The sequence below is a fragment of the Vipera berus genome (assembly GCF_964194415.1).
Source record: "Vipera berus genome assembly, chromosome: 6".
NCBI classification, from domain to species: Eukaryota; Metazoa; Chordata; class Lepidosauria; order Squamata; family Viperidae; genus Vipera; species Vipera berus.
In genome coordinates this window covers 60,429,020-60,446,223 of record NC_138208.1, presented here as the reverse complement: position 1 = coordinate 60,446,223, position 17,204 = coordinate 60,429,020, and the positions used below count along the sequence as shown (strand labels likewise).

At 39.7% G+C, this 17,204-nt stretch overlaps 1 protein-coding gene across 1 annotated transcript; it reads left to right on the top strand.

The window, feature by feature from the left end:
• The first annotated feature begins 5,936 nt into the window (after positions 1–5,936).
• On the top strand, positions 5,937–17,204 carry WBP2NL (WBP2 N-terminal like). The gene is made up of 8 exons (XM_081330970.1): positions 5,937–6,079; positions 8,922–9,030; positions 10,106–10,241; positions 11,293–11,385; positions 12,155–12,349; positions 12,988–13,131; positions 13,895–13,971; positions 15,406–17,204. The coding sequence occupies exons 1-8, from the start codon at positions 6,021–6,023 to the stop codon at positions 15,451–15,453; spliced, it is 861 nt and encodes a 286-aa protein (XP_081187096.1). The 5' UTR covers positions 5,937–6,020; the 3' UTR covers positions 15,454–17,204.

The window sequence follows — 17,204 nt, the reverse complement described above, 5'->3', positions numbered from 1 at the left end:
GGCTATTGGGGCTGAGGAAAAGTGACAAGTATAAAGTTGCACTGTTACTGTCTTATTCAAGAGATAACTTGAATTCTGGATTTTTCAAATCCCAGTTCCACTCTCTAACCACTGCACTGCCTTGCACTGCAGATTATAATCATAAATACATTCTTTGCATACCCTGGCAATAAATGCAGTAAAATATACAACGCTGATGTTACTGTCCTATGTAGGTATGGTATATTCCAGATGAGTTGAACAAAGAGAAAACCTTCGATTTTCACTCTACCTTAAGCCATTTCAAGTTTTATCTTCTTAGACTGTATATAGGAGCAATGATTTTGAGGTATGATGTTATTGATAACTTGTCTTGGGGAACTCAAACTGAGTTTAACAAGCTCTATTTTTGCAAGCTAATTCTGGTTTCCTTTACTACCAAGAATAGTAGAATATTCTTATCAGTTTTACTTCTTAACAATAAAAATAGCTCTAAAATTCCAGCTTGATACTGAATTGTGTAGGGCCATTTATTTTTAAAGTATTTCTCATCTACATCATAACTAGTCTAACTTTGCTGAGAAAAGCCAAAGATCTGCCTGCTCCCAATGCAGATCTTTGCATTTTAGAGCCAGTTGTGGGAGCATCAGGTATTCATGGCCATCTGCTGTAGCCAATGTATGCACTATTACAAAATTGCCTTTTTTTCAGTTTCATTTCCCCAATTCAAATACCTACAGACATCAAAACTACAGAAATAGCTCTTACTTGAGTATTACCATATCACTGTCACAAATATATTAGGAAAGAAAATGCCTCACAGCAATATAGTGCCCCCCCTCTTTTTTATGTTACATATGGGTCTGTATTGTATAAATCAAGCCATAAAAAGAATACAGGTATAGAGAAAGAAAATATCCTATTATAATCTCTGAAAACCTTCCATTGTCATTGTGGATACCAAAATTTAATTAAACATTTTGATAATGTAGATTGTCTTAGAAGCTAATTTGTGGAGAGTTAGTATATTATACTACAACTGGGAGGGGTTTTGTTTGTATTAAAAAAACAATTACAGGATTGGACAATGCCTAGAATCTTTTGATATATTTAACTCATTAAAGTATCACAATGAAGTTTTATTGTTACTGATCCAACCTTGTTGAAAAAATTACAATGATGTAAATATTGCTAGACTTAACTTTTGTGTTCCATTGTCTGATTAAAATATGTAATTTGAGTGATTTGTTAGTAGCTTGCTCTACTGTTTGAGGTCTACCCCTTAGAATCAGTAACAGTTCCATCTTGTTTCTGTTTCAGCTTTTTATCTCACATCCTATCCTTTATAAACTGGAGACGCATAAGCCCTGGAGGCATCCAATGCTGACTTTGCAGAAGAGGGAATTATCACTAGGTATTCTCGACATATCGGTATCTAGTTCTAAATCTGTCAAAAATCATTCCAAGTGGCTTCATATAAATATTGAACAGCGCTTGAACGCTTTGATATTTAGTTATGTATGTCACTAATATACCAATATCAACATTTACATTATATAGGTTTTCAAGAACAATTTGAAGTGCTATTATATGGAAAAAGTCTTATGTAGTTTAACTTTTAGATATCTTCACATATCCACATCCTTCCAATTGAATCTGACACCCTGCACATTTGATGCAGGAAATAATGCTTTGAGTTAACCCACCAGAAGTGTGTGATCTGGAAATGCATAGATGACTACTCCATCTCTATGGAATGATTTCTCCAGACATTTCCAGTCTTGCTACGATTGAGAAAACAACTGTTTTATTTTGTAGGGATAGGAATCTTAAGGGTTGTTGTTGTATGGTCCAATGAAAATATGTACAAAAGAGAAGGTTTGCATCCATCAAAGAAAGGGACAGTGTTGCTAGGCTATAAATTCACAGACTTTCTGGAGGAATATTTAAACTAAACACCGGGGACAGTGAGTTAATTGATACAGAATATCCCTGTTCCCGGCAATCTAAAAATTATAGGGCTATCAGTGCATGTAACATAGATGTGTGTGTGGACAAGAATATCAACCTTGCTGTTAAGCAAAATCAAGCTTCTAATAGCGAGTGCCACACAAAGTGCACTAACCAAATAGGTGGTAAGAAAATAGGGGAACTCAGGCACCACACAGGTCATGTAGAAAGTAAACACAGGGTAAGTCATAAAGGACTTAAATGTCTATACACCAATGCACAGAGTATGAGCAATAAACAGGGTGAACTAGAAATTCAGGTTAATGAGGGTAGATAAGATATTGTCGCCATTACGGAAACATGGTGGGATGAAACCCACAAATGGAACACACAGCTAGAGGGATTTAAATTATTCAAAAGAAACAGACCAAATAAAAGAGGAGGTGTTGCTCTCTATATAAGAAATAACTACATCTCTACAGAAATAGAGCACAACAATGACGAAAACTGTAAACTTGAATGCATTTGGGACAATATAAAAGGGAGAAAAAATGACATTGCCATAGGTGTATACTATAGGCCACCCAACCAACCAGAGGAAATAGATGAACTTTTTGCTAGTTAGCTAACTAAGGTATGTAGGACGCACATCACAATAGTAATGGGGGTCTTTAACTACCCTGACATCAACTGGGAGACAAACCCTGCACCAAGTGGAAGATCAAACAGATTCCTGACAAACCTAGTAGGCAACTTTATCACCTAAAAAGTAGAGAAGGGAACTAGGGGATTAGCCATTTTGGATCCAATTCTCACTAACAGAGATGAAATGATAGAAGGTGTTGAAGCCACAGGAACCTTGGGAGGAAGTGATCATGCAATATTGGAATTCAACATTATGGAAGCACAAGCAATAAAATACAGTCAAACTAGAGCTAATTTCAATAAACTTAGAGAGAGCTTGGGAAGGATTCCATGGATGACAATCCTCAAGGGCAGGGGTCAGCAACCTGAAACAGCAAAAGAGCCACTCGGAACCGGTTCTGTCACACACACAAAAAAGTGGGAGCTGCAAAATGTGTGCGTGCATGCGTGCACGCACGCGCATGTGCAGAACAATGCAAAATGTGCACCAGCCCTGCCCCCGTCCACCTCTAGTATGGACGGCTTTGCCGTCCTGACTTTTCCTTCCTCAGAAAAAACTGCTCTCCCCCCGCCCTGCGCTCTCTCTCTCTGGGACTTTTTTCTTTCCGCCTTTTGTGAAGCTTCGGGATCAGCTCCTGCCCTGGATCGCTTGCACTGTGCCGATCCTCGGCAGCCCCGATGCCCACGCCGCATCCTGAGCCGTGTGCACCTGTCGCCGCCTGGTGCTACCAGCTTACCGGGAGAGGGGGGGACTCACTGGCCGAGACAACCGCGGAGGGCCACGCAAAGACGAAGGAAACGTTCTTTCAGAAGATCCCGCCCGGCCCCACCTCGGAGGCATCGAGCCTGTCCCCGGCCAAAGGAAGTCTTGCGTCTCCCACAGCGCAGCTCCCCCGAGCCGGGAGGCACGTGCACGGCAGCGGCGGCAGGTCTCCCTGGCGACAGGTGCTGGGTCACGGCGCTGCCTTCAGCCCGGGCACCGCCGAAGCCACCCTGCCCCTCCCCCCGGGGCCTCCAAACCTCCACCACCCCGTTTGGAGAGGCCTCCAAACCTCCGCCGCCCCGAAAGAAACGCGGATGAAGGCAGCAGGTCTTGAAACCTCCTCCGCCCCGTTTGCAGGGTTGCCGGCTTCGTCCATGTTTGAGGAAGCCGGCAGATTTCCAAACGCGTGGCAGCAAACAGGGCGGAGGAGGTTTGGAGAGCTGCGCGCGCAGCTCTCCAAACCGTCGCCGCCCATTTGGAGATCTGCCAGCTTCCTCAAACATGGACGAAGCCGGCAGCCCTGCAAACGGAGGTTTGGAGAGCTGCGCGTGCAGCTCTCCAAACCGCCGCTGCCCGTTTGGAGATCTGCTGGCTTCCTCAAACATGGACTAAGTCGGCAGCCCTGCAAACGGGGCGGAGGAGGTTTGGAGAGCTGCGCACGCAGCTCTCCAAACTGCCACCACCTCGTTTGGAGAGCTGCTGCCTTCGTTCGCGTTTCTTTCGGCCCCGAAAAGCACCAGCTCTCCAAACCTCCGCCGCCCCATTCTCTCAATGGGACTTTTTTCCAGAACGGCGGAGGAGGACTGGGAGCCGCATGAGACGGCTTGAAGAGCCGCATGTGGCTCCGGAGCCGTGGGTTGCCAACCCGTGACCTAAGATATGCAGATAATACCTCTCTAAATGACAGAAAGTGAAGAGGAACTAAAGAGCCTCTTGTTGCGAGTGAAGGAGAGTGCAAAAGTTGGCTTGAAACTTAACATTAAGAAAACCAAGATCATGGCATCCGGCCCTCTCAATTCCTGGCAAATAGATGGGGAAGAAATGGAGGTAGTGACAGATTTTATTTTCCTGGGCTCCAAGATCACTGCAGACGGGGACTGCAGCCAAGAAATTAAAAAGACGCTTGCTCCTAGGGAGGAAAGCCATGGCAAATCTAGACAGCACACTAAAAAGCAGAGACATCACCCTGACAACAAAAGTGCGTATAGTCAAGGCTATGGTCTTCCCAGTTGCAATGTATGGATGTGAAAGTTGGACCATAAGAAAGGCTGAGCGCCAAATAATTGAGCCCTTTGAACTATGGTGCTGGAGAAGACTGCTGCGAGTCCCTTGGACTGCAAGACAATCATATCGGTCAGTCCTAGAGGAGATCAACCCTGACTGCTCTTTAGGAGGCCAGATCCTGAAGTTGAAACTCAAATACTTTGGCCACCTAATGAGAAGGAAGGACTCACTAGAGAAGAGCCTAATGCTGGGAAAGGTTGAGGGCAAGAGAAGAAAGGGACGACAAAGAATGAGGTGGCTGGATGGAGTCACTGAAGCAGTAGGCATGAGCTTAAATGGACTCCAGAAGATGGTAGAGGACAGGAAGGCCTGGAGGAACATTGTCCATGGGGTCGTGATGGGTCGGACACGACTTCGCAGCTAACAACAATGAATCAAAGCCATCCATATTGTTTGTGGTTGCCTTTTTCACTTTCTTTCCACCTTTCCCAGTATCATGAACTTCTCAAGGGGGCTGGTTTTTGCATAATGTATCTAGATGATAATTTGATCTTGATTATTTGGATTCTGATCCACTTGTTTGTTTTCTGGCTATCTATGCTACGCTTAGCAGTCTTCTTCAACAGTAAAGTTAAAAAGCATTAATAGTCTTTTTATCCTGCTTCTTCAAAGACCACTTTTGCTTCCTCCAAGTTTAAAAGTTCACATTATCTCTTTCGAATTCAGCCTCCCTCAGTATGTATTAAGCACATAAAGAAGATGAGCGTACACAATTTTGTCTAACTCCTTTGCCTGCCTGGGGTCTGTTTTACTATATTCTGTTTGGATTGTGATTTTCCACAATGGCAGCCACTTACGAGGTTCAAGTTCATAGAAAAATGCAACCAAAACAATATCTGCTTATGCTGTTATAAAGAGGCAGGACAGGAAGCAAGATGTTTTGTGACTGGAGGGAAGCCCTCACTCCAAATACATTTTTCAGCCATCTACAGCTGTAGAAATGAACAGCTGATTTCAAGCAACCTTCGATTATATAATATTACTTTCCAGGGCGGTTGGTGGGAATGCGGAGAACGAACGTTGTATTTACATAGCAAATAAAACTTGTTATTAAGTTAATCCCAAGAAAGGTACTACCTAGTTATGGGCGTTTTTCATCGATCAAGACTAATTGCATCGCTCATTGATCTTCTTCCTCCTCCTCCTCCTTCCAGAACCCATTTAGCCGATTATAAACTAGAACCGTAGCAGCACCGCCGCGCTTTTTGCAGTCTTCTCAAGTAATCACGCGGCTTCCGCGGGACAGGCTTCCCCTTCAGCTGACCGGCCGCCACGCCTCCTCTCCACCGAGAGGCAGGCCTGCGCGCCGGGAGATCACGGCCGCTACGGGGCGTCTCTGCCGTATTTGGCAAGGGACGAAAGAGAAGAACCGCCTCGGTCGGTGCCATTGGCCGGGAACATGGCGGTGAACAGGAACCACTCGCCCGGTGGCGGGGTTGTCCCGCCCCACGGGGAAAGGTAACCGGAGGCGAAGATGTACTTGGCTAGTAAGGGGCGGCAAGGGAAAGAGTCGGGGGCCTTGTGTAGCCTCAGGGATCGCGAAATACAGGCGGAGCATTTCTACCTGAGCAGTGGGACGGACGCCTCTAATGCGCAGCAAAACGACCTTGTCTCCCCCCACCCCACCCCCGGGAAGCCGCCTGGTTTCTTCGGCCCCGAGCGCGGCGCTCGGGGGCCGAAGAAGGATTGTGACTTCTGCCCAAGTGTTAAGAGGCCGTAGGAGTGTTACCTGCGTCGCTCCCTCCCTTTCTATAGTCTTGCTCTCCCTGGGATTTTGACTCCTGGTGGGGAGGCGCAAGGATGGTAGTGGCTTGTTTTGTTTTGTTTTGTTTTGTTTTGTTTTGTTTTCCTGTAACCCCAAACTGTCTACGTGGCCTTTAGTTACACTTCCCATCCGGCAATAATCTGTGTACAGTAGTGTTGTTGTTTTATGACGTGGGCCGTAGTTGTGACACACATTTTCATCTCCTGGTGTAGGCTTCATTAAGTATGAATTTAATCCCGCCTTCCTCAGTCTAGTTTAGGAATAATGGGTGTAACCGGAGAGCAATTTACGTGGAGGTAGAGAGTTAAAACAAGTTCTCTTTCCATCACACCATATAAAAGTACAAATTGAAAGGGAAAAGGAAATAAAGTCTGGGCCCGAGATAAATTTCTGGATTACTTTTCTGGCAGGCTTGTTACCTAAGAGGAAACATGACTGAAGTAATTGGTTCACAGGAAAACAATATTTATGTTAAGATAGTACTCAGCTAATACATTGAAGAGATGAATAATTATGATGATAACTTTATTGTCACTTTGAATGTACACCAATCGGCATACATCAAAATGAAATTTGGTTGCATACAGCTCTCAAAGGGTCACCACCTCCGATATATACTCAAACAAATTATGACTTTGTTTTTGTCATAATTATTAAACAAATGAGAGCAAATAACTTACATGTTTGATTCATCATTCTTTTGGTTTACTTTGAAATAAAAAGACAAGCAATTACTGAAGAAAACATACAAAAAAAAATAGTACAGCAGAGCTGTGATACTGACAGTAGGACTGGAAGTAGAGCCAATATGAGTTAAATCAGAATCACATGATTTCTAAATGATCATTGGAGTGCTAAGTTAAAAAGTTTAACCTTGTCAACATTCTTGAGCAGTGATAGGTCACCATCTGGTTTTTTTTAAAATAAAACCTAAGTAAGAAATGATTGTTTTTTCAGTGAAGAAATTCAGAATTTTGTGCATTTTTTTCAGTGTATATATTGCAATTTCTGAGAATTGTAAAAGTTAGCTTTTTGGACATATATAATGGTAGTCTAATGGAATTAAGTGTATGAATTGCTATCACTAGGGCTTCCAATTCAGTGTAGGGCAGAGTAGGCACATCACCCAAAACAGGGCAAAGGCTCCATGGCCTCCACCTGCCCCTCCAGCTGTAAGCCATGAAACCTGGAAGAACTCCAAATTGTAGAACTTCTGTTTCAGAGGAATGCTATTCTGTCTAGTGTTAAAACCAGAACAGAATAGCATCCCTTTCCTGTTGGAATTTAACTTCAGTTTATTCCATGTTATCCAGACTAACAGCCTTCAGAATCAGGAACTTCAGGTTGGCCCTGCCCAAAATGAAAGCGTATAACTAGAGATCACCTCAGCAGCATACTGATGATATTCTGTCTCCAGATGGATAGCCTAGGGAGAGAAAACCAAACCCTGAGATATCACACAAGGGACCACCCACTGGGCCAGCCTGACTCATTATCACCACTGGAATTACTTACTTCGTAAGGAGCAGGACTATTGTAAACCAGTGCCCTCAACTCCAAACTGGGCAGATGGTCCAGAAGAATACTAGGATTAATTGTATTGAATGTTGCTGAGTGGTCCAGGAGGCATCTATTCTCTCCATCCAGGTCATTCATAGATCATTCACCGAACAGATGAAAACTCTTTCCATCTTATGCTTTTTCTAGATTTCTGACGATAATCCATTTTTACTAGATGCTTTGACATTCACTTTCTTCCCCAAAATAAAGTTGCTCAGAATCACTTGGTTGAGTTGGGTGGTTATAGAAATTGAATAAATAAATGAAAACTTCTTTAGGAAGAGGAGCTTGGTGACAATACTTATTCAATATGATTGGGACCGGGGAATAAGGAGGGAGCATCACTTATTCCCCAAATGAGGTGCTTACTCCTATCTGGATTCATCAATCCACCCAGCCATCTAAAGAAGCCAAAGGGAAATTGGATCTAAGCCAGAGGTGGCCGAATTGCCCCAAACAGGCTTTCAACTTCATTAGAGTCCATGGACTATTCCAAAGCAGTCACAAATAATAGTAAAAGACATTGACCCAAAGACATTGGCGCCTTCCGTAAAGAATCAAATGTTACATGACTGTGAATGGCTTTATTGGCAAAATGTAGTGCAGAACGGTCACAGTGGCCTGATGGCAAGGCTTCCTGCCCATCTTTCTTCAAAACTGAACATGCTACGTATACAATGCTACTGGGCTGTAATCTATCAATTGCAAGGGCAAAGAAATCTTAAAGACTTAATACAAAGAGCAAATAATAATAGATATTGCTATACTGGGGATAGAATACTACATTCACTAGTGTTGCTAACTGTAGTGTTGAAGTTGTACAGAGGTTTATACCAAGAGGATCTGAGCTACATTTTCTGGACTGAGCTTAGTAAATACTTTTTATTTACTTTGTAAAAAAACAATACTTATTGTCATTTTTAATAAATCTTATTAAACATATTAATACATCTATATTGTATCTCCTTCTTGAAGTATTCTCAAGCACTGTAAAGATGTGGAGCTGACTTTCTCTGAGATAACTGGCAATCCCGAGATTTTCAAAGGCACTAAGAAAGGAATGGTTTTTCTCACTCCATTCCGGGTAAGTTCTGAGTGAAATCCAACCTTCCCAAGTAAAAGAACAAAGTGGAAAATTTCCTCAGTTAAGCTTCCAAAACAATATTTAGCTACTGAAAATACATTTTTAACAATACATAAAGTAATATGGTTTTTCTGCAAAATCCTTCTCAATTTGATGCTTTTACTAGAGTCAAAGTTAGCTGTGGCATCAGAAGTGAAGTCAATGGTTAGATATTTTTTTCCTTCCCGATTTAAGTGTCTCATAGTTAGGGTTCTATCTAAAATAAGTTATGCTTTAGTCATTTACATGCTCTGATTGAAAGTCAAATTGTACTGCTTAATGCCTTTGATGTGGAAGACTTTAAAAGACTCTCAGTTGAAGTCACTAGAATAGCTATAGCGATTTAGCTTTTAAAGCCAGTAACACTAGTATAGTGCCATATGTAATAATCATTTTCAGACAATTTAATGTTTTAAATACTTAAGAGAGTAGAGTATTCAAAAAATTGACTGCGCTCGTGGATTTTAAGAGTGGCCTATGAAGTTTCGATTGCAGGCCTGCTGTCAAGATCCATTAGGTTGACAGACACTACAGATGAGTTCTATGTAGCCTAGAACCCTTCTGTTTCTGGAACTATCTTCAGCCCAAAAATAAAAATAAACACAACTCCCTCACTATTTTTAAAATAATATTTTAAATGTTTGCTTTTGTGTGTAGATTAAAAGGATTGTGAGTTTGGCTTTAAACATTTTGTATATTAACTCAGAACCTGGCATACCATTTTCTTTTGGTTGGTCCATACATTGTTATTGAGATCTTTAATGAAGGCCTACACAAGCCAAGAATCAAAAGTTATAAGAAGTAAAGCTAAACCATGCTGAACAGCCTTCTAAAAGATTATCTTGATTGATTATTTTGCCTATTTAGGAAAAATGTTTTTAGGATAAATTAGCTTTGGGATAAAAGTATTATGATTCCAATTTTAAATCTTAAATTGATGATTTGATATGGATGTAGATTGCAATTATATGTTACGTGTTTTCATTTCTGTGTTGGCTTTGTTTTTAACAAGTGAAAGCATAAATTTGTTTTGCAGGTTATTTTTGTGTCAAAAGGCAAAGACCCAATGATGTCTTTCATGATGCCATTCCACTTGGTGAAGGGATGCTCCATTGAACAACCAGTCTTTTCTGCCAATTATATCAAAGGAGTAATACAAGCAGAACCAGGAGGTGTGTGTCACTAATAATAATAATAATAATAATAATAATAATAATAATAATAATAATAATAATAATAATAATAATATATGCTCTTGGAGTAATCATATGTAAAATCAAGCTTAAAGGTTTTGGTTTAAATTTCTGTTGTAGTGAGAACTATACATCCATCAAAAGTATGTATCAATGTCTCTTTGTACATATATACCAATAATGAAGGTTTTTGATAGCTATTATTTTCACTATCCTTCATTCAGTATTTATGCGAAACTTCATAATTCACTTTACCTTGATTTGGAAGAAAAAGAAAAACTGGATTTTATTTTGAAAACCTATTTTTAAAGACAACTATTTCAAATCAGATGTATATTTATTTGTAAATTTTTGCTTGCATATGGAAATAGAAAATTCTGTTTTCCTGGTATACATTCTGGTTAAATTTCACATTTCCTGATTAAATTCAGTGAAAACATTTGATTAGCGTTTGGAGGAAGCTATTCACTTCTGATTTTGTAAGAAGAGTTGCACTTTTTACATATTAATGTGTTTAGGGGAAAGTGATGAATGAGCATCTTTAGCTGGTTGTGAAAAAGAAAAAAGCAATTTAAGTATTGTTCTTACCTTGAAATTTGTTCTTTTTGAAATCTGTGAGAGAAAGGTGGGTTATACTGTGAAGTTGGGGTTATTCGGCCATCTTCTGCACTCTCCAGAACTTTGGTAAGGATAGGATGAAGTTTTGGTCCTTTTTATTTGATTTTAAAGGGTTCTTAATAACGTAAGTAGGCTAATCTTACTAAAGGTTTAATACACCTATTGAAAGTTGATAGTTTATCTCTGGATTTCAGTAATACAATGTTGAGGAACCTGGAATTGGCAAAAAAGAGGTAGTTTCCCTCTGGCATAGGGATACTCCATTATGGTAATATTTGTTAAAACTATTTCTGAATTGCTTTGTAAACTGATCATTGGTATCAAATCGTGTTCAATTTATCCCTGGTTTGTCTTGACAACCTTTTGGGAAGCTGCCATAATTAACACTTTTAACACGATCTTTTTTTCTTAGGTGGCTGGGAAGGTCAGGCGTCATTTAAAATGAGCTTCTTCAGTGGAGGTGCTATAGAGTTTGGACAAATGATGTTCAAGCTTGCAAGTGATGGTAAGACTTTCTTCTTATTTCTTCCTATCCCAGACAGATAAAAAAGCTGATTTCTGCTTTTGATGATAATATTTGACTGATGTACTTGCTGATAGTTCTTCAGTCATGCTTAAAACCGAATGTATGGTCAGTGCTAAATGCTGCTATTCCCACCTCTATTATATGTTTTCCATTCTTTCCAACCCAACAGAATGTTGGGGGGGAAAATATGTAGAGAGACTTGGACTCTGTATAACAGCAGGATAACTCCTCTGAACCGAATGGGTCCAGATTTGATATGGTGGAAGAAGCAGGAAAAATAAAAACTGGGTACAAAAATGGGTTTGGATTAGATTGGCAGCTGATAAGAAAAATATTATAGGAAAATATTCCTTAATGGCAAAGGTGCATTGGGCGGTGACTTGGAATGCTGCCTATTACGTTCTAAGTCCCTTTTCTCCTTCCAGGCACATGATCCAGAGGGAAGCATGTGCAGTCTTCCCTGTGCTTCCATGCATGCTTCCAGACACATTTTGTTACCTAGAATTAAATACAGACACTTCCAATGACCACTGCAAGTAAACACCACAAAGCTGTATTCTGTATGCTTTCTGTAGTTTCCTTAATTTCACAATCAATTTTCACATAGAATGCATTTCCTGCATAATAATCATGATGAGTAAACTAATTAGATAATTTGCGTAAATTCCTTCTAATTTTGGTTGATTTAAAACATAATTATTTAAGATTTCATGTGCTAAATTTGGCTTATTAAATACACTGTGTTTAGCTTCTAGAGGAGTACCAGCTCAGAGTTTTGGCTATGGGTATGCACCACCACCTTTTCCTGGTGCTTATGTACCTCCACCAGGAAGCTATGTTATGCCACAAGCAGCTTCTGGAGCATATATGTATATGCCTCCACAGATGAATGGATATGGAGTTGCTCCGCAGCCTATGGGATATCCATATGCACCTCCTCCAGGTGAATTTTCAACCAACTTTATAAAATACTGTTATTCAATATTAAGCTGTCTCTTTTTGTTTAAGATAAGTTTTGGGAGTTTTTATAATTCTTGTTCCTTTTTTCATCTTCATTTAACATATAAAATATTTTTTTAAAAATCACACTTATAAATAAGATTAAGTATGTTGATAGAATGTACTATGGCACTTGAAAATTCATAACTATTCCATATAGGTGAAATGACTTAAAAATTATCCAGATCTGAAAAATATGAATAGCAACATTATAGAATTGCCACTAGGGAAAGGGTAATATTTAGAATGATTGAACATATTCATTGTGAATGGCATTAGTTGCAATATAGAATTAAGTGTTCGAGTGTCATGTATGCTGTTCTGCAGATCCATTTCCCACAAATGATTCTGCTACTGTCCTATATATTGTATTATACAACCAAGAGAATAGATGTAGGATCTGCACAAGAATACAGGTTGCATAGTAGTCATCTTTCTTTGAATGTGTAAATTATTTGGAAAATACTTCCTGGTTGATTTTTAAAGAAGGTGCAATATAAAAAAAATATAATTCATGTGAACTTGCACCAACATAAATACATCTGTGATATGCTTGTACAAATATGGATTTTCTTTCTTTAGGCGCGTATCCACCACCTCCTGGGATGAACTCCATGTACATGGCCCCTCCTCCCCCATATCCTGGCCCTTCTGGTGCTGGCCCTTCAGCTCCTACTGACCCAGGACTTACAGGTCCTAGGACCTGGACAGAACCTGGGATGCCAGGTAAGAATCTAGGGTTGCTTCTGCTTAGAACTGGGTTAGTTGCATTGTTTTCCCAGGTTTTATTTTCTGGGTTTTAAGTAAGTCATTTAAAGAGCAATTATTGTCATGCTGATTTGTCCAAGCCATTTTCTTTCAATCAAGTAAATATTCTTTGAAACATCTGTCTCTTAACCATAAACTCTAAAGATGAGTGCAAAAGTCCCCAGCCTCTCGTGCCCCCTCACCTCCAGTCTTATCTTGCTACATAGAAATTGTGCAGTATTGTGCTATTGAAAGTTTGTATTGACTCTGGAAGGCTTAGTATTCCTTTTTGGTGACTCCCCCCACCTCCCTCCTGGCCAAAAGCTGAAGCCAGAAAATCTGTCTCCATCCCTTCCTGTATCATCAGTGCTATTCCACTTATGGACATTTGCTGCCTAAAAATTAATAAAAGGGGAGAGAGAGCCTGTGGCCTTGCTTGCAAAAATGTGACCAGATTCTGTTTTAGAGATTGTATATTCTGTTTGATCTGCTAATTGTTGAAATATGTTAGTTGATAGATCTTGATCTCAGACTCTGATCATTGTGGAATATTCTCTCTCTTGCCTACCTTAAACCTATATGGTTAATATATCTAAAAATGATTCCAGATTCTTCCTTATAGAGGCTACAAATCTAGAAAATATCTAGAAAATAATAAGACACTAAGCGTTTGTGAATGTGAACAGTGTTTGCATTTGTTTTAAAAGTTCTCCCTATCTTTTTTCTTTTATTAATGATGTAGGTGGCAATAAAGCAGCAGAGGCAACTTCCAGTGCATATTATAACCCAGCTAATCCTCATAATGTTTACATGCCTATGGTAAGGAATTTCTCTAGAATTGTATGTGGCAGAAGATGGGGCTAAGAGAGTAGTGATTTTCCACATTTTTTAGGTACCATTTTAACTGAAAAAATTGGGAGAGGAATTTATGAGAAATGTAATGAGTTCTGTCATACACTAACTCTGTTGTGCTAACTTGGTTGTGTTTCAGCTACCTGATTCTCAGTTCTGAGTTCTGTCATAGACTAACTTTCTGTCGTGTTAACTCAGTTGGGTCTAAACTACCTGATTCTCAGTTTTAATATTTGGTACAATCACTGAGTGAGAATAGACATCCTGTAGCACAGGGTCCCCAACTTATGGGCCGCGGCCTACTACTGGGCCGTGGCCTTTTGGCCAGCGGGCTGCAGAAATGACTGGCCGGTATGCACTTGCGTGTGCACGCACTCCCCCCACTCACGCTAGCACCTGCGGTCCCGTTTGCACATGCATGTGTGTGCAAGCGGGGCCACTAACGCGGGGCAGGTTGCACAGCCCATTTGTGCATGCAAAAATGGGGCCACTAGTGCCTCTCCGGTGCGTGTGGCCTTGTTTGTGTGTGAATGCGCACACACCAATTTGGAAGCTGCTCTCCTTCCCTCCGGGCCACGAGCCCGGAAAGGTTGGAGACGTCTGCTGTAACACAATTGAGGAGCAGGTTTAGCTTTGTAGTTCAAAAATTTTTGCTGTTCTGACATTTAGTTAAATAAAATCTGCAGCTAGTTACACTGAATATAATGTTTACATTATACCAAGAGCATCTGACATTTTTGCTTTCTACTATATGAGCATACTAACACTGGGAAATTTTGAATTCCAGAGGAAATTACACACAAACACAAAGTCTATTTATTTACTTTAGGCTGTTCCTCTCCTTTAAAAAAAAAAGAAACACCTATATACATATTTAACTGTCTGTTTCTATACTATCTCATTCCATCCCTGTGATAGTAACATTGATAGGTTAGGTTGATTATGTGCCAATAAGACACGTAAGCACATAGATTTTTGCCATGATGAATTGTTCCTAAACCGGCCTTTCGAGTGTTCCACTGGCACACCCCTTTGTAACTGCGTCCATTTACCGTACTTTGCTGCTGACCACCTCTTTTTCTTTCCACCTCTCTGAGCATTAGAGCCTTTTGCAGAGAGCTGGGTCTCTACGTAACATTGGCTTACCACATATTACCGAGTAACTTTCCTTATAAAGATAGGAAGAACATGACATCTTCTGACTTCAGGTCTTTCATTATAGTTGACATCTTCTTAGAAGACAGGTCGCATGTGAGACCGCATTGAAATGTCTTACACGCTGTGATTTGATATGAAATAATTTTAGGGATGGTGAGATATTTTAATAGTGGGCAGAAGAAAAACTCAAATGTTAAGTAGTAAAAGGCCAATTTGATTAAATGTGCCTAATTTTCATTTTAGGATCAACCACCTCCCTATGCACCCCCTGAGGAAAAGAAGAACAACTAACAGGAGTCTCAGCACCACCTTCTTTCTTGCGTTTCTTGACTTTGGAGATTTTATCATTGCTGCTGCCTCTTGTGTTTTTTTTAATCTCTAGACCATCCTGTGTCAGTAGCATGCATAGTGTTGGATGGTGTTACACTTGCTGTTAAACTTTCAGAATGGCAATACAAGAGAGGTGACAGTAGTACTTTATTTGCTTTCTGTCCTGAGGGTAGACTAGGATTGCCACGACTGTTTTAGCCCTTTAATTGGTGGGAAAGACAAGCTATAAAATACATATAAAACAACATTCAGTTATGCAGGGATGAAATATTCAGTGTATAAACAAAACACTTTAATGTAACACAAATATTCATGAAGGAGCATTTTGTTTTTCTGCATCTCTGTATGTTTAATTCCATCATTATCTGCATGGTATTTTCACCCCTTGCAGATTAATGAATACCAGGGAATTTTACAGAGACTTCTATCTTTACTGCAAAGTAGAAAGGAAGAAAGCTTTCTACTGATTCCTAGAAATTGGTATCTAAAGAGGAAGTGATGACAGGGAAGAGATCCAAAAGATTAATTCATTTCTTCTCAGTAATTGTTGCTGCCGTCTGGTTTCCCACATTCAATGTGCTGTAAAGATTTCACTTTCTGCAGTATTGGTTCTTTATCCTTGCAGAAGGATGCCGGGTAGATATAGTTTTACTGTATCTACATCTGAAGGAATGCACAGCAGGTTTTCTGCTTTCAATTTGGCTGCAGGGTCTATGTCTCTAAAACATCTTTATGTGTCTCTGTGTCCCTAAAATGTCTTCTGCCTGGTGTAAGAGTAGGGCAATGAGTCTTACTCAAATTAGTGCAAATTATCTGTGCCATAACTATACAGCAGAAAGGAAACTAGAATTGAAACCATTTATGTGGACTGGAACCAAAGATTGGTTTATAACGGGCTAGATTTGAGAGGACTAAAATAAAATGTAATTAAGCAAACAGCATAATATCTGATCCAGAAAAAAACAGATATTGGTTATCCTAAGAACAGGACTCAAAATCTGTGATCTGGAAATCGGTTCTTTTCTAACTAGTAGCAGCTAACACAACATAAAATATTATATCTAAGGAAAAAAACTTTTTTTCTGCTACAGATGATGGGAATTAACACTGCTGTATATTGGTAAAACCTGACTTACGGTAGATATCAAAGCAGTTTCTGTTTGTTAGCCCTCTATCTAGATTTAGCTGAGGTACACCATCAAGCCAGAGATAAATGAGGTGGAAAAAATATTAAAACTGCAAACATCAGTAAGAAACTATATTTGATAAGAGTTCTGCAATTGTATTGGAAGAAAAAAACTAAAAATAGTTTTTTTGTCTATGAGCGAGAAAGAAGCAACCAATATTCTGGGTTGTGTTAAGCTGTTATTTAATAATGACTTCTCACATGTATATTCCTCTTGTATTTGTTTTCTTGAACTATTGTTCCACTAAAGTAGTGGAGAATATAATTTGCATATAGGAAATCTTTTCTTCCTTGATGTTAGGGCTGTACTTCACAGTGAAAAACTCGAAGACATACTGCTGTGTTCTGGATATTTGTTTATTTTCCCTTTAGTACATGAGTTTTATTATCCAGTAAAAAGTATAAAATAAACTTTTTTCTAACAAATACTTTCATTCTGAACACAAAAGCATAACTGTTTTCCATAACTAGTTAACTGTTTATAATATTTTTGAATTGCACTTTAATACAGAAATATTGAAACCTT

What these genes read in the sequence shown, in the direction of transcription:
- WBP2NL (XM_081330970.1), top strand. Translation starts at nt 6,021, where the DNA reads ATGGCGGTGAACAGGAACCACTCGCCCGGTGGCGGGGTTGTCCCGCCC. An exon ending in AATACAAGCAGAACCAGGAG is followed by an intron (nt 10,242 to 11,292) that starts GTGTGTGTCACT and finishes TTTTTTTCTTAG; the next exon opens with GTGGCTGGGAAGGTCAGGCG. An exon ending in TCCATATGCACCTCCTCCAG is followed by an intron (nt 12,350 to 12,987) that starts GTGAATTTTCAA and finishes TTCTTTCTTTAG; the next exon opens with GCGCGTATCCACCACCTCCT.